At 39.9% G+C, this 23,908-nt stretch overlaps 1 protein-coding gene across 4 annotated transcripts in view; it reads left to right on the top strand.

The window, feature by feature from the left end:
- Nucleotides 1–403: 403 nt before the first annotated feature.
- The window catches only part of aifm1 (apoptosis inducing factor mitochondrion associated 1), a 44,702-nt gene continuing 21,197 nt past the window's right edge, over nucleotides 404–23,908 (top strand). The window contains exons 1-5 of one of the 4 annotated variants that reach the window (XM_041195720.1): nucleotides 451–581; nucleotides 1,932–2,097; nucleotides 6,582–6,718; nucleotides 13,606–13,711; nucleotides 14,702–14,734. In XM_041195720.1, the coding sequence (XP_041051654.1) occupies nucleotides 6,623–6,718; nucleotides 13,606–13,711; nucleotides 14,702–14,734 (235 nt within the window). In that variant the 5' untranslated portion in view covers nucleotides 451–581; nucleotides 1,932–2,097; nucleotides 6,582–6,622. Of the gene's footprint in view, nucleotides 582–1,931; nucleotides 2,098–6,581; nucleotides 6,719–9,544; nucleotides 9,682–13,605; nucleotides 13,712–14,701; nucleotides 14,735–23,908 lie in introns of all 4 variants that reach the window. The other 3 variants (XM_041195718.1, XM_041195719.1, XM_041195721.1) reach the window with 3 other exon arrangements.

The following is a 23,908-nucleotide window of genomic DNA, read 5'->3' as shown; positions in this document are numbered from 1 at the left end:
CTTATTAAAATTTCCTCTTTGATCAAGCTTTGGTTATCTGACCTAATATCTCCTTATGTGACTTGGTGTCATATTTTATTTGATAATGCTTCTGTGAAGCACCTTGGGAGGTTTCATTACATTAAAAGCACTATATGAGTTGTTTCTATTGTTAACTATAGTGAAATACTTTTTGGGAAATATGTCACTCAAAATTACTCCATTTTCATTAAGTTTTAATAACCTTACTTCTAAAGCATAATTAGTAATGGAAAAGTTCCTACTTTAATTTGCTTTTATCTCAGGGAGTTTCATTCTTGTCAGAGTTATTTGCTGCTTTTGACCTGTTTCATCTATTTATGGGGAATCATGTTGTGGCGCCCTCTGTCGGCGGCTGCAGGGGAGAGCGGGCGCCACAACGTGCTTGGTCGGCGCCTGCGCAGATTCGGCACGGCCGGGTTGTTGGAGAAGGAGCTGGGGAAAGGGGGTCAAGGTAGATCGCCGAGCCGCAACCATGTTACAATTCAGGGTGGTGTGGCAGAAACTGGCTCCACTGAGCAGGGCATCGTCCATTCTAGTGAGGAGTAGCGCCAAGAGACGAGGTAAAGGGACTGGGAGAGTGCAGTTTGGCGGTTGGGTCTAGGCCGCGGGTTTGCTCCCTGGTCATTGTGGGCCCCTTTCAGCCAAGGTCGTGGGAACGTCTTCGCCAAAAGTTTCTATTTTTGAGCCTCAGTATGTGCAACATTTGCCCAGTCCACTAGATGCTCAGCCTCTCACTATCTGATGTGTTTCTCTCACCCGTTTACCTTCCATTGATTGATTTTTGTTGGTAGGTTGCACTCCAGTCGTGACCTGTGCATTAGAGGATGTTGATCTATCTGTGCCCTAGGCATTCTGAGAATTCACGCACAAGGGATCTGTTACCTAAGATTTTACACAGTGCGAGCTGTCTCAGTCCTATTCCTATAATTGCACAGCTGAAATGCTGTGATTTCAAATATGCATAAAGTACTAAAATAATTCATACCTGTGTAGAGAATCTTTCAAAATACCTGGAAATGGGAGCAAGTCCTTTTGTGTGTTTTTCTGTTTGAGCATTTATTTTAAGATCAGATGTGGATTTGAAGTCAATTTTATGACCAGTTTCACTTGAAAACAATCTAAATCTTACACTGGTTGCAGGTTGTGACCATTCACAGCAAGTAGGCACTTGGCATTTTTTTCAACCGGCCCAAGGTCAATGCCACCAAGAACTAACTGGAGTTGTACATGCAAATATCTTGATCACCCAATGCAAAAGCAAAATATTGCAGAGGCTGGAAATTAAATAAAAACAAAATGTTGGAAATGCTGAGGTCACATAGAAACAAAATTAACATTTAAGTTGATGACCTTTCGTCAAAACTGGGAAATGTTAGCGATACGACAAGTTTTAAGCAAATAGAAAGGGAAGGACAAAAAGGAAAATCTGAGATTGGGTACAAGGCTGGAGGAATTAAATGACAAAAGTTGAGGCAAAAGAGAGTGGTAGTGGGGCAAGTAAAGAAACAAAAGATGAGTCTACAGGATCTATAAATGGCGACAGTTGAGCCATTATTAGCACATGTTGTCTGAATAAATGATTATGGGTAGTGGTTGTCATCTGAAATTGTTAAGTTCCTTGTTGAGACCATAAGGTTGCAAGTTGTCTAATCGAAAGATGAGGTGGTGTTCCTAGAGCTTCCTTTGGGTGTCATGGGAACAATGGCTAAGGGCAGAGTGAGTGGAGGAGAGAATTAAAATGACAGGTAACCGGAAGCTCACCAGGTCACGCTGGCAGACTGAACGGAGGTGTTCTGCTAAGCAAGTATTCAATTTAAGTTTGGCATCCCAAGGTTAGGGGAAATGACATACTGAGCAATGAATACAGTATGCTAAATTGAGAAAGAATTGCAAGTATATTGCTGTTTCAGCTTGAACGCTGGTTGGCATCCAGGATTGTGAGAAGGAAGGTGGTGAAAGGGCAGATGTTGCATCTCCTGTGATTACACGGAAAGGTGCCATGGAAACGGGAGGTGATGGAAGATTGGACCAAGCTGCCATAGAAGGACTGTTCCCTTCGAAATACTGAATAGAAAGGTGTGTTTAGTGTTGGCTTAGCATTGGAAGTGTCAGAAATTTGATGATCCATTGAATCTAGAGGCTGGTGGGTGGAAGGTGAAACCTCTCATGGTCCTTGAGTGAGGGAAAGGGGTGAGAGCAGAAATGTGGAAATACAATGGACATGGTCAAGAGCCCTGTCAAACACAGTGGAAGGGGAACCTTTGATGGCTGTCCTTGATTAGCTCATGCATTGCTAAATGCTCATTAGTTTTATCTTCTACATTTTAAGATGTTGCCTACAATTGCATAAGAAATAGGAGCAGGAGTAGGCCAGACGGCTCCTCGAGCCTGCTGCACCATTCAATAATGTCATGGTTGATCTGATCTTGGCTTCATCTCCACTTCCATGCCTGTTCCCCATAACCCTTGACTCACCTTTAGTTCAAAAATCAGTGTATCTCAGCCCTGAATATATTCATTGACTCGGTCTCCAAGCTCTCTGGGGTAGAGTTCCAAAAATTCTTGATTCTCTGAAACTATGTCCCCTAGTTCAATATTCCTCCATACATTCTCTCAGTATGTACAATGTCAAGCCCCCTCATAATTTTATGTTTCAATAAGATCACCTCTCATTCTTCTTAAATTTCAATGAGTATAGGCCTAACCTGCTCAACCTTTCCTTGTAAGACAACCGCTTCAACCCAGGAATCAACCTTGTGAACCTTCTCTGAACTGCCTCAAATACATGTATATCCCTCCTTAAATAAGAAGAGCAAAACTGTACATAGTGCTCCAGGTACGGTCTCACCAATGCCCTGTGCAGTCGTAATGCAACTTCCTGACTTATACTCCAGCCTCCTTGCAATAAAGGCCAACATTCCTTTGGCTTCTCTAATTACTTGCAATAACTGCATGTTAACTTTGTGTTTCATGTGCAAGGTGATCCAGATCCTTTTGTATTGCAGCATTCTGTGGTCTTTCTCCATTTAAATATATTTTGCTTTTCTATTCTTCCTACCAAAGTGGACAACCTCACATTATACTCCATCTGCCAAATTTTTGCCCACTCGCTTAACCTACATCCTTTTCAGACTTTTTGTGTCCCCCTCACAACTTGATTTCTTTGTATCATCAGCAAATGTGGCTATAATACACACAATCCTTTTAACCAAGTCATTAATATAGATTGTAAATAGTGAGGCCCCATCACTGATCCCTGTGGCATCCCATTAGTTACAATTTGCCAACCTGGAAATGACAAATTTATCTGACTCTTTGTTTTCTGTTAGTTAGCCAATCCTCTATCCATGCTAATATATCATCCTCAACCCCATGAGCTCTTATCTTGTGCAGTAAGCCTTTTGGAAATCCAAATAGGCGAGATTTTTGCACCCTTGAAGCTTTGTCAAGCACAATTTCTATTTCATGAAACCATGTTGACTCTGCTTGATTTATGATTTTCTAAATATCCTGCTACTACTTAATAACAGATTCCAGCATTTTCCCATTAACAGATGTTAGGCTCACAGGCCTATCGTTTCCTGCTTCCTGTCTCCCTCCTTTTCATGAATATGGGTGTTAAGTTTTTAGTTTTCCAATTCACTGGGACCTTTCTAGAACCTAGAGAATTTTGCAAGATTATAATCAGTGCACTCACGGTCTCTGCAGCCACTTCTGAGACCCTAGGATTAAGGCCATCAGACCCAGGGGATTGTGAGCCTTTAGCCCCATAAGTTTGTCAAGTGCTTTTTTTTCCAGCGGTAATGGTTTTAATGTTTTAACTTCCTCACAAATAATGTTATATAGAGTATAGTTAGTTGATTTAACTTTTAAATTTAACTCTCCCAATGACAGCAGTGATTAAGTGGTGGTGTTCTCACTCTGAGTCAGAAGGTTGTGCATTCAAGCTCCACTTTCAAGGCTTAAATACATAATCTAGGTTTGCAGTACTTCCTGAGGAAGTACTACACTATTGGGATGGTGCCTTTCGGATAAGAAGTTTATCTTAAGAGGCCTGCTCTCTCAGATGAGCGTAAAGGATTCTGTGACACTATTTGAAGATGAGCAGGAGATTTTGCTTGGTGTTCTGGCCACTGTTTACCTCTCAACTAATATTAAACACAAATTATCTCAATTATTTAATTGCTGTTTGTGGGACCTTGCTGTGCAGAGTTTGAGTGCTGTATTTGCAGTAAGGGTACTGTATTTCCCACATTATAACAAGCTGCTACCTTTCAGAAGTATTTCATTGGCAGTAAAGTTCTTTGGGTGCTGAGGTTCTGAAAGGTGCTAAATAATTGCAAATTTTTTTCTTGAGCAGCACTATATTGACTATGCTGTAATCCCATGGCATAATTTGCTCGTGTATTGACTGAAAAATTCTAGCTAGGGCCTTAATATCCCCTCTCTGATCCAGACCAGCTTGCACAGTATCTGAGCCCAGTGATACATCCTTATTTATTTTGCCTTTTTCCCCAAAACAAATTTATTTTCTAGAGCTATGTAACAGTTGTTCCATATTTCCCAATATGTTTTTATTTGCACCATTGTTTGTGAAAACTCATGCAAAATGTTTGTTTAATACGCCTTTTCCATATCTTAATCCTTCACATTTAGGCTCACTCCATTTCTGAGAGGTCCTACTCTCTGTAACTTTTACATAATAACCCTTACTAATATTCAATATTATCTATTATTTTCATATTTCCTATTTGTCCTCTTACTTTCCTTTTACACTTTTACATCACTCATGATTATCTTTGGTATTTTGCGCCCATGCTATATTATGACTTCCTTTTAAGTTCCTGTTTAGTTTTAGTTTACTTATTCATGAAACTGTTCTTTGAGGCACACCCTCTCACTTTAAAGGATTAGTCCAGCATAGATATTTTTTGCATTATCTCACCTAACCAACTCGGGTGCTGCACCGAACATAGAAACCATATTCCAACAAGGACAAAAACCCTCCCAGAATCTGCCATTGCACTGCAAAGAATTCTAAATTCAAAAATTGTATCCTTGATACAAGTATATACAGCTAATTTTCAGAAAATCCATAGGGCCTCAGCTTGTAAATACTGTCAGAATATGTACTTGTCTGCATTCAGGTTCGTTGGTTACAGTATTGGCTCCCCTTGCTGTATAGAAACGTCAGACCATTGATGTGCAACATTAAAAGTAAAACTTCTGTTTTATCACCATGTTAGAAGTATGTTGACCATTTCACATACTGCAAGTTAGTTTAATGGACAATGATTTATGCAGGCAAATTAGTAATTTGTTCATTATTTTGTTTTCGTCTTTTGATACATATTAGATGAAGCACAGTTTCCTATACCCGCACTCGAAACAATCTACTAGAGCTTTGTTTCTGGCAGGTTTGATTCTGGGAAATCAATTTCAAAAATCCTATTTCCAGTTTACTGGGAGAATAGGATTAGGTTGGAGAAGCTAGCGTTGTTGTCCTTGGAGCAAAGCCGAGAGATTTGATAGAAATGTACAAGATTATGGCAGGTTTAGATAATGTAGACAAAGAAAAGTTGTTTCCATTAGCTGATCGTGCAAGAACTAATGGGGACATATTTAAGATTTTGGGCAAGAGATGCAGGGGGAATGTAAGGAAGAACTTTTTTATACAGCAAGTTGTAATGACCTGGAACTTGCACTACGAGGGTGGTGGAAGCAAAGATGATCAGTGATTTCAAAAGGAAATTAGATGGGCATTTGAGAAAAATAAACTTGCAGTGTTACAGGGATAGAAGTAGGGTTGACTGGATTGCTTTACAGAGAGCTGGCATGGCCTCCAAATGACAATGACTCTATAACTCTGTAATACCTCCTGCAGCTGCTATTGCCACATCCTCCCAGTCACTCATATTAGGTTTAAAACATTAGAAAATTATTCCATATACCCAAATGTTCTAGTCCAAAACAGCAGGTCTGCTGCAGCCCTTTGAATTGCACAAGTGCACCATGCGATCTGAGAATTGATAGATTGATACCAATTTGCTTTATTTTCTCTAATTATGTACGTTCTAAGTGTAAAATCAAACTTAAGATGAAACTCTAAATAATATATTTAATGATTTATACTATGGCCTCAATAATCCATCAGCAATGATTCTATTGAAAGGCAGAGCAAGCTTGATGGGCCATATGGTATACTCCTGCTCCTATTTCTTATTTTCTTTGTGTTTTTAACCTAATAATTTTGCCTTTTAGATATAAAATTATTCTGCTACAACCCTCTTGTGAATCAAGTGATAATTTTCTTCTGTGGATTGATAGCGGTCATTTCACAATTTATCACTGTAATTAAAGCATTGTTTTCACTTTATTGAGACAATGGTACGTATAACATGAAGTATTGTGGCTGTTTAATCTCGAGCTTCATTTTAATATTTGACATCGTCAAATGCTTGATTGAATTATAACCTTATTACTCTTATCCAGTCTTCCATAATTCTCTAATTACCCATCATCAAAGTCTGACTTTTTTTGCAATAAATTTTACTCTTCAGGCACTTTGTTACAGCGATGGAAGTTTCCCTTAGACCAGCAGATGAACAGGCAAATGGCTAGCGGCGCTGAACCTGGTGGCTCTGGCACTATTTATTTAGTGCTTTTTGGCTTGACAAGTTTAGGAGCTGGTGCATATGTAAGTAGCAGGGCTGTTTAACATAAGGAATGACCTTGCCACCCCTCCTTCTGTCAGTAACTTCCTTTTTGTTTCCTTCAGGATTTCCTAATATTTCTCTTCTTTCAGCTAACCTTTGATTTCTAGGTACTTCTGGTAACTGGAAAAAAGATTATAAAATACCATATGGATTATATAAATCACTCAACCTTCCTTATTGTGTGACCCTTGATTTCATTGGCCCTTTAGATCCACTTTTTGATTATAAATTTTATTGCAATAGCAGCTAGGAAATGGGAAAAGGTACTGTTTCCATGTCATGGGATTTTGGGTTCACTTTATTGATCTAAAATTCAAAAATCAGGTGAATGCATAGGAACAATTTTTTTTCTCAAAAAGGTTGTGAGTTATGGTAGCGATAGCATTTCCTATGAATGCAGTAGACTCTTTCAAACTAACTTTCAGTTTGTACGGTATGAGTGACAGTAACATAATTTACTCCAATAGTTTCCTAAGAAGTATAAGAAATCACTCACTCAATTTTCCAGAACCGTATTATCCAATTCAGGGTCGTGGGGAGTTGGAGCCTATCCTGACAATCAATGGGTGCTAGGCAGGGGTATAAGAAATCAGTTGTGGCCAAATAAAATTACTTTTCTGTACTGGCTGTTATTTTGAATGTTGTGCAGTTTAATTTAGTGTCTATTTAAAATGAAATCTATTATTTTAAAGAAAAGCCTGAATGAATTGATTAGAAAAAGGATTATTCAGGAGGGATTGAATGGATGTGACCGAAATTCAATGTGAGCACCATTTTATGTTCAGTACTATGCCTTGATTTAGCCCCACTTTTTGAATTAGGATTTGGCTGATAAACCTTATAATTTTCAATTTTCTGCAGCAATGTGTGTCTAATACTTATACTGGAATTAAAAACAAATGGTCTTTAGTGTGTATTGTACCTATAGAATCAAACATTTTGTGTATGACATGTTTCAAGCTTAATGTGCCACATTATACATTAAGTAAAGCTGAAAAATGTCAGTCTTTTCTTAGTTCAAATTTACAGGGCTACATGGAAAAGCAGGGGAATGGCATCAGGTGCATTGCTATTGCAGAGAGCTGGTACAGACACGATGGGCCAAATGGCCTCCTTCAGTGTTGTATTCTATGATTCAAAGCAACTGGTGCTGATTACTGAAATATGATCAGAAAATATCCCATGGAAAAGGAATTGCTTGAAAGGCTGAAATAGCAAACTAGCACATTATTAAATTTACTTTTCAAAGTAGTTGGAACCACCATTTTTATTTATGACCCAGCTGAATATATAGCTGTATAAACATTAGAACAAATGCTGCAAAGGATTTCCTCTTAAAGTCATGAAATATGCCTATATAATTGCCTTTTTGGATTATTTCATGCTGGTTATCTTTGACCAGAAATGGAACTGGACAAGCCATACAAATACTGTGGCTACAAGAGCAGGTCAGAGGTTAGCAATCCTGTGGTGATTAACTCAGCTCCTGACTCCCCAAAGCCTCTCCTCCATCTACAAGGCACAAGTCAGGAGCGTGATGGAATACTCTACACTTACTGAAGCTGCACTCATGCAGGCAACACTGAAGAAGCTTAACACCATATAGAACAAAAGAGCCCACTTAATTTGCACCCCATCCACAAAAATTCTCTCACTCCACTACCGATGCACAGTGGCAGCAGTGTGTACCATCTACAAGATGCACTGCAGGATCTCACCAAGCCTCCTCAGACAGCACCTTCCAAACACATGACTGCTACCATCTAGAAGGACAAGGGCAGCAGACAGATGGGAACGCCACCACCTGGAAGCCCCCATCCAAGTCACTCACCATCCTGACATGGAAATATGTCGCTGTTCCTTCGTTGACGCTGGGCCAAAATCCTGGAACTCCCTCCTTAACAACATTGTGGGTGTACCCACATTACACGGATTGCAGCAGTTTAAGAAGGCAGCTCAACACCACTTTCTCAAGGGCAATTAGGGATGGGCAATAAATCCGCATCTAGCCAGCAATACCCGCACCCCGTAAATGAATTTTTAAAAAAAATAATGTGGGCCTTGAGACCTGGTGCTCCTTGTCTGCAGTTTTTCTCCTTGTCTGCAGTTTAAATTTCTCTCATCGGTTTTATTATCCCTGCTTTGCCTATAGTTGAGCCCAGTCATGTCTTGTCTGGAACCTTATTTTTACATTTGCTGTATTTGTCTGTACCTGACTTTTTTTTTAAACCTCATTCTTATTTTGTCTATTGTTTGTTACATTCCTTTGAATTATTTTAAAATTTATTTATTATGTAGGTGTAATTTCACCAACTTTTTAAATTCAGTCTGATCTCCTATACACAGTTAAGCTCACCATTCCGCATATATAAGTTTCTTGATTGTTCAGAGAAGTCCACTAAGTAGCAAAACAGATAAGGACAGTAAGCCTTTATTTGCTGAGGGGAATGCTTAATGCTAAAAATAGCTTACAAATTACTTTATATCTACAATTGTAGCACACAGTGGGCAGCAATTTTGAGAGCAGAAATATAAAGAGGAGGCACATGTTTCCTCTGCTTCTTTAGTGTCACAGAACATCAGCTAGTTTTTCACGGTTTTGCAAGGAAATAATATTCTTAATTTTCAAGCAAGCATGGAAATTTAATGTTAAACTTCAAGCATCAAACAATGGAAAGGGAATTGGACCAAAAGTGAAATAAAAGGGCTTTGAAATTAAAGGGTTTTCACCACTTTTTCCAATTCAGTTTCTTCCTTTACTCTTTTCCTGATTAGTTTCTTCTTTACTTTTCTATGCTTCCCTACAGTTTTCAAGCCTTTCAGAATGCCTGCTGTAGGATCCCCCTCAGGGTGCTTGATGTCCACAGGTCTGCCAAGGGACAGCAGCAACAATCTCATGTACTGCTTCATTGTTGGTGGAACATTCATTGGGGGAGTTGCATATGTAAGCCAGTTTTGCCCTTCTGTAGTTGTGTTTCAAATATTCCTTCCCATGGCTAGGCTATTGTAATCTATTATACGTTTTTTTCCCAAATTGTAGTGTTTGGTTCATGCAATGTCGTCGCTAAGCTATCAATGAAGTGTAACAGTGGGTATGGGAAATTTTTATACAATGTCATTTTGAATTAGAGGAAACACCTTCTGTCATTGTAATAGAAATTGTTTATTTATAAATTCAGGCTTTAAAGAGGGAATATTTTGAACGTTAATACCCAATTACTGATAATTCCAAGTGTAACCCAGTGGTGGTACTGGCATGAGTGATTTGAAGTCATGAATAAATATGCACAATATAGTTTATGTAAATTTCCTCACCTGGTGACAACTGTGCAGGGTGCATTGTTTTCAGGATGAACAAGATACATTGGATGCCAGCTATGCACAAAAAGGAGGAAAATGGAAAGATTATAATGGGAGGTGGCAAGACCAAAATAAATTATTGGTGTGTAGTGCCTTAATGGGAGGCTGCTGAAGGTGAACTGGTTTAGCCATTTATTACCAGATCTGTCGGCATCACATCAAGTGCTGTCAGTCCCTTCCTTGTCCAAATTCCTCACCAATCCAATGTCACCTGAAATGCAAAGGTAACTTCTGATTTTTCTCCCCTACCAACCATCTCCTTAAATTCCTAATCTCTGCCCCTTACCACACCTGCCACCAACAAGAAGTGTGGGATGCTCATGGATTTCTTTGTCACTAAGTTTAAGACCATCCATTCAGTTGCCTTTGCCACATCTCTCCCTTTCCTTTTGTCGACCACACTAAACTTTTCCTAGTATCCTCCCTGCCATAACCCTGGACCTGCATCTTTCACTAGTTTCCCTCCTACTTCCACTCATCCCTATCTCAGTTCATTTTGTCCATGAGACCCATCTGCTGCTTTCAACCCCATTATCACTCAATTGCTGATCACCTAATTTGTTGTCCCCCTCTGCTAGCTGAAGTTGTAAACAATTCATCCTTGATAACAGCGTCCCTTGCTTTTACATCTGTTGCCTCCACCCCCCTCAAAAAAATCCATCTTTCACCCCTGTCTTTGCAAACTACTATTCCATCTCCAGCCTCCCTTTCCTCTCCAATGTTCTTGAAAGTGCTGTTGCTGCCAAAATCTGTGTTAATCTTTCCTAGTGACATGATCCAAGGATGTGATGTCATGATGTTCAACATGTGCACTGACAACCCACAGTTCCACCTCACTGCCTCCTCGTTCAACATGGCCTCTGTATTGTGAGCCTGCTTGTCAGACAGCTAATCCTGGATGATCTGCAATTTTCACCAATAACACATTAGAGCTATGGTCTTCAACCCTCATTGCTGATCCATTCCCCTCTGGCCATTGTTTCATGTTGAATCAGACTCCTGTCTTGCTGTCCTATTTAATTCCCAACTGAGTATCTGATCTCATATCTTGCCCATCGCAAAGGTCACCTCCTTTCACCCCTGTAACATCACCTGTCTCCACCCCGGGTCAGCATGTCTGCTGCTGAAACCTCATCTCTGATTTTATTATCTCTTTTGTCGCTAAGGTTAAGACCATCTATTCAGTTGACTTTGCCATGACCCTCCCTTTCCCTTTGTCCAACATGCTAAACTCACTAGCCCCTCAGGTAGTGACTGTTCCAATGTGCTATGGCCAGCATAACATCTTCCATAAACCTGAGATCATTTTTGCTACCGGTATCCTAACCTGCAACATGCTCTATTCACCTCTCACCCATGTTCGCTGACCTACAGTGGCTCCCAGACCATCAACGCATTGCATTTCCTCCCCACCCCAAAACCTCATGACTTCAACCCGCCCTTTTTTGTAACTTCTCCCACATTTGGAAATCATTCCCCCCCCACTCCTCTGCTTTGTTTTCCTTTTTGATACTCTCCTTAAACTTCTATTTCAATTTTTAGTAACCCTTCCTAGTATTTCCCTCTTTATTTTGATAGCAATTTCTGTTCAATTAAACTCATGTTAAGCACCATGGAACATTTTCCTATGTTAAAGGTGCTATATCAATGTAAGCTATTGTTGAGTGGTGGGAGCAAGGGGTGATAGAAGGTTGGTGTTAGAGCAGCAGAGGGTGCATGCGGGAATGCAAGGCTTGAAGAAACCAAGAGGGTAGAATAGATGGAGACCATGAATATGTGATTGCAAGTTTCCTCCCTCTTTCTCTTAATATACTGTTGGACTAAATTTCAAATTATAAAACTAATGATCAATTTCTAAAATTGAGTTTAAACAAGGGAATGTACTTTTGTTATATGGCTATATAAATATCAGGTTCAGCAATAAAAACGTTGCAATATTAATTACTGTTCAAACAACAGGAAGGGGAAAAGGCAACATGACTGTCAGATGAGTATTTTTGCATAGTGCACAAGATCATGATTTCAAAATTCAAAATATTAATTAAAAATAACAGCCATCTGAATATATGTTTCAATCTTTATAGGACATTTTTATTTTCATTCATTAACACTAAAAAAGGATTGTGTTAATTTTTTAGCCAAGCTCATATCCACTATGCTACAAAGCAATTTAGTCCTTAATGAAGATTCTTCATTATGAAATAGTTACTTGCTCAATGTTTCCTCACCATACCCTTGGTTGGCATTTAAAAAAAACTTTTAATTTACTCTTTCATGTGATGTGCCCATCCCAAATTGTCCTTGAGCTGAGTGGTTTGCTAGGCCATTTCAGAGGGCAGCTAAGAGTCAACCACATTGCTGTGGGCCTGGAGTCACATGTAAGCCAGACCAGGTAATGATGGCAGATTTCCTTTCCTAAGGGGTATTAGTGAATCAGATGCGTTTTCATGACAACCAATGAAAGTTCCATGGTCACCATTACTGAGACTAGCATTCAATTCGAGATTTTATGAATTGAATTTAAATAACGTTAGCTACCATGATCTAATTCATGCTGGTAACCACATGTGAACCTGTGTCCCCGAGAGTATTAAACTGGACTTCTGGGTTACTAGTGCAGTGATATTACCACTTTGCCACTGCCTCCATTTTATAATTAGCATATTAAGTGAAACCTAATTTTCTCTGATCTAATTCATACTGGTAACCACATGTCCATTAATCTTATTGCTACATTACTTGGTCTGGTCTCCACTTAAATCTCGCTCCTAATTGACTGCATTCAGATTTCTCGTCCTGACTCTTCTCACTGGGGTCATCCATATCTTGCCTTCAGTTAGCTGAAGCCCCAGTTCCCAACCTATTATCATTTCTTCTAGGGACAGAAGTCCTCAAATTTAAGTTATATCCTTGAACTAATCAGTGCTATGTATATTTTGCTTAAAGAACTTTTACAGTGTAAATGTTTTTCCCCAGTTTTCCGTTTTCCTGAAAGCACTGAAATGTTGGGGTGCATTTCTGCAAGCATTCACCTATACCTTTCCCATGGAATCATTAGTGCATTAGTCTAAACACTGGGTGGCAATGAACTGTTGGATCACGAAGGCACCACCACCTCACTTAAGTTCTTTCTGACCTGACTTTCTTCCCTTTTCCTCCTGCCCCTTACCGCATCCTAGCTCGGGCGTTCTGATGCCAGCTTTCGCATCCCAATTGAGATTGGTAAATAAGAAACTCAGCTGTGGGATCTGATGGTCTGTTCATTTGTATTATACTGGGCATTGCCTTCATCTGCTGGGTCGCCAAGAAAGCTAAAATGTTTGGCATGGATAAAACAGCTTCTCAATGAAATCCATTTGCATTACTATTTGAAATATAAGCTAAATGAATGACAGCAAAATAAACAGAAGGAGGGAATAGGCATGAAGTTTATATTTTGATTATTAATATGTCATTTGGATTGTTGATCTGCGGTTAAACATACTGTATATTGTGTATCATTTGACAGGTATATAGGACAATAAAAGAAGACAAAGAAAGATACACAGAAAGAGTAGCGCAAATACTTTCAAGATCAAATGCAGAAAGGAAACCTGAAGAATTGTCAACAAAAAGTATGTATGCTTTTCCTCCACTCTCATAAAGGTGTAATCATCCAGCAGTACCATTTCATAGTTGGCATCAGTTTTTTGGCACTGTTATGATGAAAGTTTTAATGTACGAATCTAGAAAGTATGAACCAGCAAGCTGTTTGACTTTAGGCAGTGGAATCAAATTCTACACTTTCTGTCTTTGCTCACATTTTCCACCAGAATCATCGGACTGCAATTAGGTTTCAAAAACCTGTCTGGTTTTGTTTTCCTTCTTATCTCCTCCGTGGCCTGGCTTGGCTGAGGCCAATTACAGAGTTTCTGGTATAACTCTGAAATCATTAGCTAATGCAAACTGAAATAGGCCATGGCATGGCATCTTCCTGGTTGGTATTACTCTGCACGACAATTACCAATTCATTTGTTGACTGAGCATCAGAACTATTACAAATCTATCAATTGTTTTCTTTATTCCATAATTTAGTTTTAGCTGTGAGCTCAAATTTAGTTATTTAATTATTTCCTATCAGTTATATTTCTCAAGTTTTTTTTCTTTGTAATGAATGCACAGTGAATTCAATTGTACAAAGTAAAATCTTGCCATTCCAAAGTTAGGTGCAGAAACTGCTTGTATTTTGAAGCTTGCTTAATTCATTGTCACGGCAAATTGGAGCAGAACTAAAGTGAAGACGAAGTGCTTGGACAATTAATTAATAGACAGAATATCTTGGATTGACTAGCCCTAGTTGTGTTCTAATTTTCCTTTCCCTATTATATGAAAGTCCCTTCCTACTGTTTTATAAAAGCTTACTTTCTTCAAGCTATATGCAAATTGGAGCTGTTGAGTCTTGACCATCTATATTTGCTAAGTAAACATTGAAATGTGAATGCATTGTGACTGATCCTAATGAGTCTTTAAAACTGACATTCTCATGAATAACTGTGTCTAATTTATAAGTGTTATAATGCTACAATGTTATAAATGGTAAATTGTGATTTCTTTTAAATTTGTAGGTGAAAAAGAAGAGGAAGTACCAGCAGAAGGAGGTGAATCTTGAATTGCATTGTTGCTTTATTCTCCCAGTCTGTGGCATCTTCCACAGCTACGTAAACAGACAGCACTGGTCAAAAATAATTCCAGGGGATTTCATTTTATTTTTATTTCACATTCTGATTCAGGACAAATTAATTCATGATTGTATACAGGCGGATCAAGAACACAAGCTTCACTTTTATCTTGAGCATGATGCATTTCACCATGTTTGCAGGAACATATGTCGGACTATACATATGGTATTTGAGAAACTAGTGTCAAATGATCTGTATAGTTTTAAAAGAAATTCAGCACGACTCTTGAAATCTAATCTGTTATCTGTATGCTATCAGTATTCTAGTATTTTCAACTGGGAAGAAGTTAGTGAGAAGGGAAGGAACATTTTTGGAAATTAATCACCTTTGTGGAAAGTAGCTGCCAGGTGTAATGCAGATAGTAGGATGTGGATGGTACCTTCCATTTCGTTGGAGAAGATGGTGTTAGTGGAGACATTGATAAAAGCAAAAAAACTGCAGATGCTGGAAATCCAAAACAAAAACAAAAATACCTGGAAAAACTCAGCAGGTCTGACAGCATCTGCGGAGAGGAATACAGTTAGCGTTTCAAGTCCGAATGACTTCATCAGAATTAAGGAAAATTAGAATAGAGGTAAAATATAAGCTGGTAAAATATTAAGAGACATTGATCTCTTTCATGTCTTAAATAAGATGCAGTCTTGATGTCAGCCTGATACAGAATTTAGTAGGAGGAAGAAGATTTCAAATAGTGTGCACTGAAATTTCTGGCAACAACTCTGGATGGTTGGTCTTTTATAAGTTTGAGAGAAAATAAACAATCTGCATGTATTGAAAGAAGCAAGTATATCAAGTTAATGTAGAGGGCTATGATACAGAAACAAACCAGAGACATGTGAATTGGTATGAAATTTTTAGTAAATATACGGGAATGATTAGATAAGTACATGAGCTCAGTAACATTAAAGAGGTGCAAATAAAGGTTTCCTCAGTCTGATCACAATTTCTGAGGAAAATGAAGTATACACTATAAAACTACAAAAATGGCTCAAGAGGATGAATTTTAGCCCACGAAAAACTGGCAGGTTTGGGTCAGGTGTGAGGTTGAAGTGTTAAAAGTCTAAATCCTGACTCCAGTCTGCCTACTTCTAGTTTTAGTGGAGCTGCGATGGGTGGTAGTGACCAGCCCACTCCCTGGAGGTGGGTACGCAAATTACCGCAGATTGTGGCGGGTAGAACCCTCCAAACATTCTTCCAAAAATGAGGGTTGACTTATATGCCAAGTATGCAATGTGAACTGCCAATATGGGTGTGGATGGTCGCCATTTTGAAATGTGAAAAAAAAACACCAGTAATTCATAGTAAATTTATGTGGCAATTTATGGAACAAATTAATTGTACAAAGATAGCTTTAACCAAAATCAAAGCATCAAAACTTAAAACCGTCAAATTCATTGTCTTCGGCGTCCACCACAAAGACTTCATCGAATTCATTCTGAGTCACTTTGGCTATGGCATCATCATAAGGATCTTGCTCTGGATCAGATATTGCACTTTCACTTTCAGAATCATCCCTCCACAACAAATCATTTTCCTCACCACCCATTGCATTGGATATTCTGCATTTTTGAATGATCTGATGACATTTTGTGCACTAATAGCATCCCACAATTTGATAATGAAACCACACAAAACATCAAGCGGGGCAACATGCATATTTCCACTCTTTGTGAAGGCAGTTTTTCCGTCAACCACCCACCTGCTTCATTTGGCATAAAGATGATCCTTGAATGGCTTTTTGAGGCATGCATCCAAAAACTACGGATGTTACACCCCTGGTATAACAGCAATGTGGGTGTTATTTCTTCCCTGGCACCTCTATCTCATCAGTATATGGAATCTGAACATGTCCCTCACTAATCTGCATTCCACACCTTATCGATCCATAACTTCACCCCATCCTCATCCATCCAACCATTATCAAAGACATGCACAAGAATCCATACGGGGAACTTGATGTTCAGCATAGCTTTAGGTTTGAAAATTGCTATAGGCTATACTTTTGTTTTGTTAGCCGTGCGGGCTAGCACCACTGTGAATCTTGTCTTCTCATGTCCTGTTGTTTTCACTAGCACTGTTTTTAAACTTTTCAACTCCATGCTTTGGCTGCTGGGCAAATGGTAATTCACGGGCATTTCATCCATGTTTGCAATGTGACTTAATAGGAACTTGTGATTTTGCCACTGTCTGATGAACGGCTGGAAATTGATCATTTTGGCATCAACCTCTCTTGATAGTCTCTGAGGAATCTTGGAGTTCTGTTACAAAACTAGCCTCATTCATGCCATAATGTTACATCAGATAGCTGTTGGTCTGAAATCTTTGCTGGGCTCGGGGTTGGATTTGGTCCACTTAAGTGCATATATATGCATTGCATTTCTAGTGATGATGTAACCATTCCCACAATTTTTGAGGACCCATTCCAATACATGTTTCTCAAGTTAAAGCCAGTGGCTGATCCCTGTTATGTTGGCGCATTGGTACTGTGCATCTTCTTCAGGGCAGATCCTTCCTCCTTCCATTCTCTCACCAGCTTTTCGCTAACATTAAGTTTGATCGCTGCAGTTCAGTTATTTGGTGAATTAGCAAATATAACGACTTTTAGCTTGAAAGCAGCTTCATACTTCATTCTTTTTGCTGGAGGAGTCATTTTCATTACTCACTAGCCATACCATTGTGGTCTGCTATGTGTGGGCATGTCTTAAACTCCCGTACAGCATCTTCGCAACACTGCCTGTATCACCTGCTTGATCCCATGTGCCAGCTTACAGTATAAGGCAAATTAAACATGCATTTCTAGGGAGAAAAGTTGAGGCCATCTCCCAATGCGAGTGTAGCACTTTGTAGCTGAAAAGCATGATTTTTGATGCCAAAAAATAGAGTTGTCTTATTATGCCTGGTTGACTTAGGCATCTTGTTCCACAGTAAATATTATACTGAGGCTGCATGCCTCATTTTTATTCACCATTTCAAATTTACCTCTGGACAGCTGGGTTTATTTTTTATTTATTTGTTCATGGGATGTGGACATCACCGACCAGGCTAACATTTATTCCCCATCCTTAATTGCCCTTGAGAAGGCGATGTTGAGCTGCTTTCTTGAATTGCTGCAATCCATGTAGTGTAAGCACACTCTCAATGCTGTTAGGAAGGAAATTGCCGGACTTTGACCCAGCGACAGAGAATGAACAGTGGTATAGATTGAGCAGGATGGTGATTGGCTTGGAGGGAAATTTGCAGATGATGGTATTCCCATGCATCTGCTGCCCTTGTCCTTCTTGGTGGTAGAGGTCACAGGTTTGGACAATGCTGCCGAAGGAGCTTTGGTGAAATATTACAGTGTCTGTTGTAGATGGTACATAGTGCAGCCCCTGTGCATTGGTGGTGGAGGGAGTGAATGTTTAAGGTGTGGGTGGGGTGCCAATCAAGTGGCCTGCTTTGACGTGGATGGTGTTGAGCTTCTTGAGTGTTGTTGGAGCTGCACTCTTCCAAGCAAATGGAGATCATTCAATCACACTCTTGACTTGTGCCTTGTAGATGGTGGAAGGCTTTGGGGAGTCAGGGGGTGGTTACTTGCTGCAGAATTCCCAGCCTCGTATCTGCTCTTGTAGCCACAGTATTTATAAGGCTAGCCAGTTTCTGGTCAATGGTAACCCCCCCCGCCCAGGATGTTGATAGTGGGGAATGCAGTGGCTGGGTTGGATTTGCCCTGATTTTTCTGGACAGGACACACTTGGGCAATTTTTCACATTATAGGGTAGATGCCACTGTTGCAGCTGTTCTTGGCTAAGTGCACAGATAGCCCTGGAGCACAAGTCTTCAGTACTATTGTTGGAATGCTGTCAGGGCTCATGTCCTTTGCAGTGACCAATGCCTCCAGCTGTTTCTTATGAATTGAATTGGTTGAACACTGGCACCTGTGATGCTGGAGACCTCAGGAGGTGGCTAAGATGGGTCATCCGCTCTGCACTTCTGGCTGAAGATGGCTGCACGTACTTCAGCCTTGTCTTTTGCGTGTATGTGCTGGGCTCCCCCCTCATTGGGGATGGGGATATTTGTTTAGCCACCACCTCCTATCCACCACCATTCACAACTGGATCTGGCAGCACTTCGGAGCTTAGATCTTATCCATTGGTTGTAGGATTGCTTAACCCTGTCTATTCGATGCTGCTTTCACTGTTTGACATGCAAGCAGTCCCGTGTTGTAGTTTTACCAGGTTGACATCCCATTTTTAGGTATGCCTGGTGCTGCTCCTGCATGCCCTCCTGTGCTCTTCATTGAACCAGGGTTGATCCTCAGCTTTGATTGCAATGGTGGAGTGGGGTTTATGCTGCACCATGAGGTTACAGATTATGGTTGACTACCTTGCTACTGCTGATAGCCCACAGTGCCTCATGGATACCCGGTTCTGAGCTTCTAGATCTGTTTGAAATCTATGCCATTTAGCACGGTGGTAGTGCCACACAACAAGATGGAAGGCACCCTCAATGTGAAGATGGGACTTTGCCTCCACAAGAACTGTGCGGTGGTCATGCCTACCAATACTGTCATGGACAAGGTGACAGGTAGATTAGTGAGGATGACGTCAAATAGGTTTTTCCCTCAAGGTTCCCTTACCACCCGCTGCAGACCCAGTCTAGCAACTATGTGCTTTAGGACTCAGCCAGTAATGGTGCTACCAAGCCATCTCAGTAATGGACATTGCTGTCCCCCACCCAGAGTACATTCTGTGCCCTTGCCACCCTCAGTGCATCTTCCAGTTGGTGTTCAACATAGAGAAGTACTGATTCATAAACTATGAGGGGGGGGGGGGGGGTGGTGGCGGCGGCGGGGTTGCAGTAGATAGTAATTAGCAGGATGTTTCCTTGCTTATGTTTGACCTGAAGCCATGAGTCTTCATGAGGTGTGGAGCCAATGTTAAGGACTGCCAGGGCAACTCCCCAACTGTATACCATTGTGCTGCCATCTCTGGCTGGTCTATCCTGCTGGTGGGACAGGGCATACCCACGGATTGGGATGGTGGTGCCTCGGGCATTTCTTGGGTCCCGGGAAACCCGCCAGTTACAGAGAGATGAGAACTGCTGGATCCAGAATTTAAGTGCCTTTTGGTCCACTGTCTCGCCAGCCCTTTCTGATCCCCAACACCACCCCCTGCCGCCCCCCACCCCTTGGCCATTATCCTCAGACCCCCTTCCCCGGGTCAGGTCTCAGACCTACCTGCTCCTGCAGCCTCTTCGCACCTGACTGGAAGCCAAGTAAATCAATCCACCTGACCTCCAAACAGAGAACCTGTCAGTGACATCACACACACAAAGTGGTTATAACCCCAGAGTGTGTGGGGAAATCTCGACTTGTGCGTTTCCTGCTACTACCAAGTACCCTTATTCCCGGTGCTCAAAAAGTTAAAATTCTTCTCAACAAGTGCAAACCTTTTTAAATTAATTTTAAGCAATCATCTGCCAATTAAAAAGGAAAGCCTGCAGATGCTGTAAACTGGAAATAAGAGCATAAAATTTTCCAAATAAAGCAACAATTTGTATGATTAATAAAACATCCCAAGGCGCTTCAAAGGCGCATTATCAAACTAAATTTGACTCTGAGCCATATAAGCAGATATTAGGGCAGGTGACCAAATGGCTTTGTCAAAGTGGTAGATTCTAAGGCGGTCTTAGAAGAGGAAAAAGGTGTAGGAAGACAGATCTAGGGAAGAAATCCTAGAGCCAGGGACTTGGGAAGCTGAAAGAGTTTCTGCCAATGGTGGGTGAAGGAATTGAGGGATGGACAAGAGGCCATAGTTGGAGGAATGCAGAGTTCTTTGAGGGCTGGAAGAGGCTAAACATAGAGCATCAAGGCCGTAGAGGCATTTGAAAATAAAGATAAGAATTTTAAAATCAGTTGCTTGCATTGCTTAACAGGTAACCATTGTAGGCCAGTGAGCAAGTGATGGGTGAACGGGACTTGGTGTGAGTTTGGACATGAGCAGCAGTGTTTTCATGATGTCAAGCTTATGGGGGTTGAACGTGCAAGGCTGGCCAGGAGCACATTGAAATAGTCAAGACTTGGGATAACAAAGACAACTTTCAGCAGCAGATGTGCTGAGGCAGTGGCAGTCGGATGACATTACAAAGGTGGGAAAAGGCAGCTTTGGGTCACAGCAAACCTGCCACTTTTTTAAAAAAAAGAAGCTTGATATTTTGGGTCTAGATTCTTAAGAACTAGAAGTTGAAATATTAAGAGTCCTAGCTGTAACTGAACTAAACCTTGAAGGAGGAAACAACAGGTAAAAATATTGTCAGAAAAGCTGATGTCTGGATATTTTTATGGTAAAGACCATAAAAATTAGAAGATGCACAGTTTTCTATGTTTCTTCTTGTTCTCCCATGCTGATTTTCAGATTTTTGGTTTCTGATTAATGGACAAATCAGACCAGTTTCTGCAAGTTGCTTTTGATTAGTGTTAAATCATCATGCATGTTGAAATACACCTGAATTTGTTTTCTGCCTTGATCTTTTTGGATCCTTCTATTCGATGGCTCTGATTCAGGTCGTGAGAAGTGATGACTTTCTAGAGGTATTTTTGGATCTAGTTGTGACCTTTGCTTCGTGTATTTTATTTGCAGTAAAAGGTGAGAATGCTTTCCTCCAGGCAATGATTTTGTTGCCCACATGGATCTGATTGATTGTTGCTATTGCCTTTTTATCCTTTGTTTTACATTGTTAGGCTATATTTCATATTGTAGGGTAGCACTGAATTGCTCTAAATCTTGCATGTCAGTCAAATTTTGTCCAACAGTTTGTGATTGCAGAATCTGCCTCTTCAGCTGAAGCCCCAAAAGAGGTTACCAATGAAGTGCCTGAACAGGCCTCAGTGGAAGTAACAGTAGAGAATTCTGAAACTCTGCAATCCTCAGAGATAGATGAAAGTAGTAAGGATAAGATCCAGGGTGGGTCCTAGTTTGTGTTGTTTTCCCATCAAGCAGGTGAAGCTTTTTAGATGTTATTTGGTGGTCTTGTGAACCATTGAACCAAATTGATTCAAACACACTGATATCAATTACCTAAGATCATAAATTTTGTACTGTTAGGATTGGGCAAATTATACCCGTGCATCTTCATCAGTTTGTGGTTGACATTGCTCTAAACAGAGTGGTACTTCACACAGTGTAAGGTAGCATTTTATGACAAATATAGTGTTGCCTAGCTTATCGAAAACAAAATAAATGTGGTCTACTAGTGCAGTTATTGATCTCTTGGCTTGTTCTCAGAGTAGTAGGAAAATGTATGAGTTTCCCATTTAGATGACTGTAGGCGCAGCAGGAAATCAATTAATTGTGCATCGTAGTTCCAGATCAGTGAACTTCATTCTTTTATACTTTTATTGATTATACCAATTCAAGTGTCACATTGCACATTTCAGTTTTCTTTTTTTTCGTGTTTATGTCATTCATTAAAAATAAACTACAGGCTGTTGTAGAAATATTTGTAAAAATTGTAAAAGATCTGAATGATTCCATTAGCCAAAAAGCAGTATAGTTTGGCTATCATAACACAGCTGATGGTAAAGGCTTTATTCAAATCCCAGAGGGAAACTTGAAACAACTGCCATAACCTATTTGTGCAATTTGCGTGTTTCGCGATGCAGGCTTTGAATTCAGGACCACCAAGCCTCAAGAAGTTTTTTATAAAGCTAAATTAAACATTTATTAATACAAGGAAGATTTTAAGCACATACATGTGTCTACAAAGTTACTACTTTAAAAGCTACAAAAATCCCCTAATTAACCTGACTCTCAGTTACATCCCCAGTAAGGAAACAGTAAACCTCATAGATTTAACAGCAAACAGGTGGCATAGCACACCCTGGACAGTCACATTCAAAATAAGTTTCTTTCAGCTCTGGATTCTTGCAGGCAGACTTGAGGCATACAGGTTGGAGGCTTCTCACACTTGTTGCATCTTAAAATGCCTCCACTTTATAATCTCCTTTCTCCACTATGCATATCTTTCTCTTTGAATGTAAATTTTCCATTCTATCACTGGACTTTTAACTTTACCTCATCTAACAATAACATCCTTTCATCCCACCAATTTTATTAGCAAGCTGAAAAAAATAAACACATTACTTGGTGTCTTCTAGCTAGGTGTTAGATTTCACCTGCAGTCTTGAATTGTTTCTTTTAACAAATGCAAATTTACACTTTACCTTCTACCCTCCTTACGTTTACCTAATTAACATCTCAAAACTACTATACATCAAAGTGCCCAGACTAGCTAGCTTTAATCCAGTTAAGACACACGTAGACACACACATAGACACAGACCCCACTAGAACTCTATTTAAAAAAAATAATTTCCAATAATATTATAAATGTTAGTATCTCTTCATCACATTGCCACTAATTGATTGTTGCAGGAAAAGAACGCAGGTCAAAGATATTGGGGATGATGAAACGGAAAGGCCAATGTCAAAGTTCAATTGTTAATGATTGGCTTTGTGTAAAGGATAGCTGGCCTGTAACCTGCGGGAAAACAAGTGATGGCAAGAGAAAGAATTCAATAATTTTTTCAATGAGAAGTCTGGTTTAATTAACATCCTTTTGCAACTGATATTACCAGCTGTGAATCAGCTTCTGAAACGCACATGCTTACCTTTAATACCTTTCTGCTGAAATGAAAAATAAAAAATAAAAATAGATTTAAAAAAAATTAAATTAACAAAATAATCCAATTGAAACGTCCTGAGGGGACTTGATAGGATAGATATCAGGAGGATGTTTCCACTTGTGATGATGACTTGAACTAGGGGACACAATTTAAGTATAAGAGGTTTCATTTTTAAGACGGAGATGAGAATGTTTTCTCTCAAGAGGGTCGTTTTCTCCGGAAAACAGTGGAGGCTGAGCCATTGAATTTATTCAAGGCAGAGTTAGATTTTTGTTAGACAAAGGAGTCAAAGTTATGGGGGACAGACAGGAAAGTGGAGCTGAGAACACAGCCATCAGCCATGATCTAATTGAATGGCAGAGCAGGCTCAAAGGGTTGAATGGCCTACTCCTACTCCTGAGTCCTATGCTCCTACGAATGCAAAGTGTC

Source organism: Carcharodon carcharias, chromosome 9 (genome assembly GCF_017639515.1).
Source record: "Carcharodon carcharias isolate sCarCar2 chromosome 9, sCarCar2.pri, whole genome shotgun sequence".
In the NCBI taxonomy this organism is placed as follows: domain Eukaryota; kingdom Metazoa; phylum Chordata; class Chondrichthyes; order Lamniformes; family Lamnidae; genus Carcharodon; species Carcharodon carcharias.
This window is presented reverse-complemented; position numbering and strand designations above follow the sequence as displayed.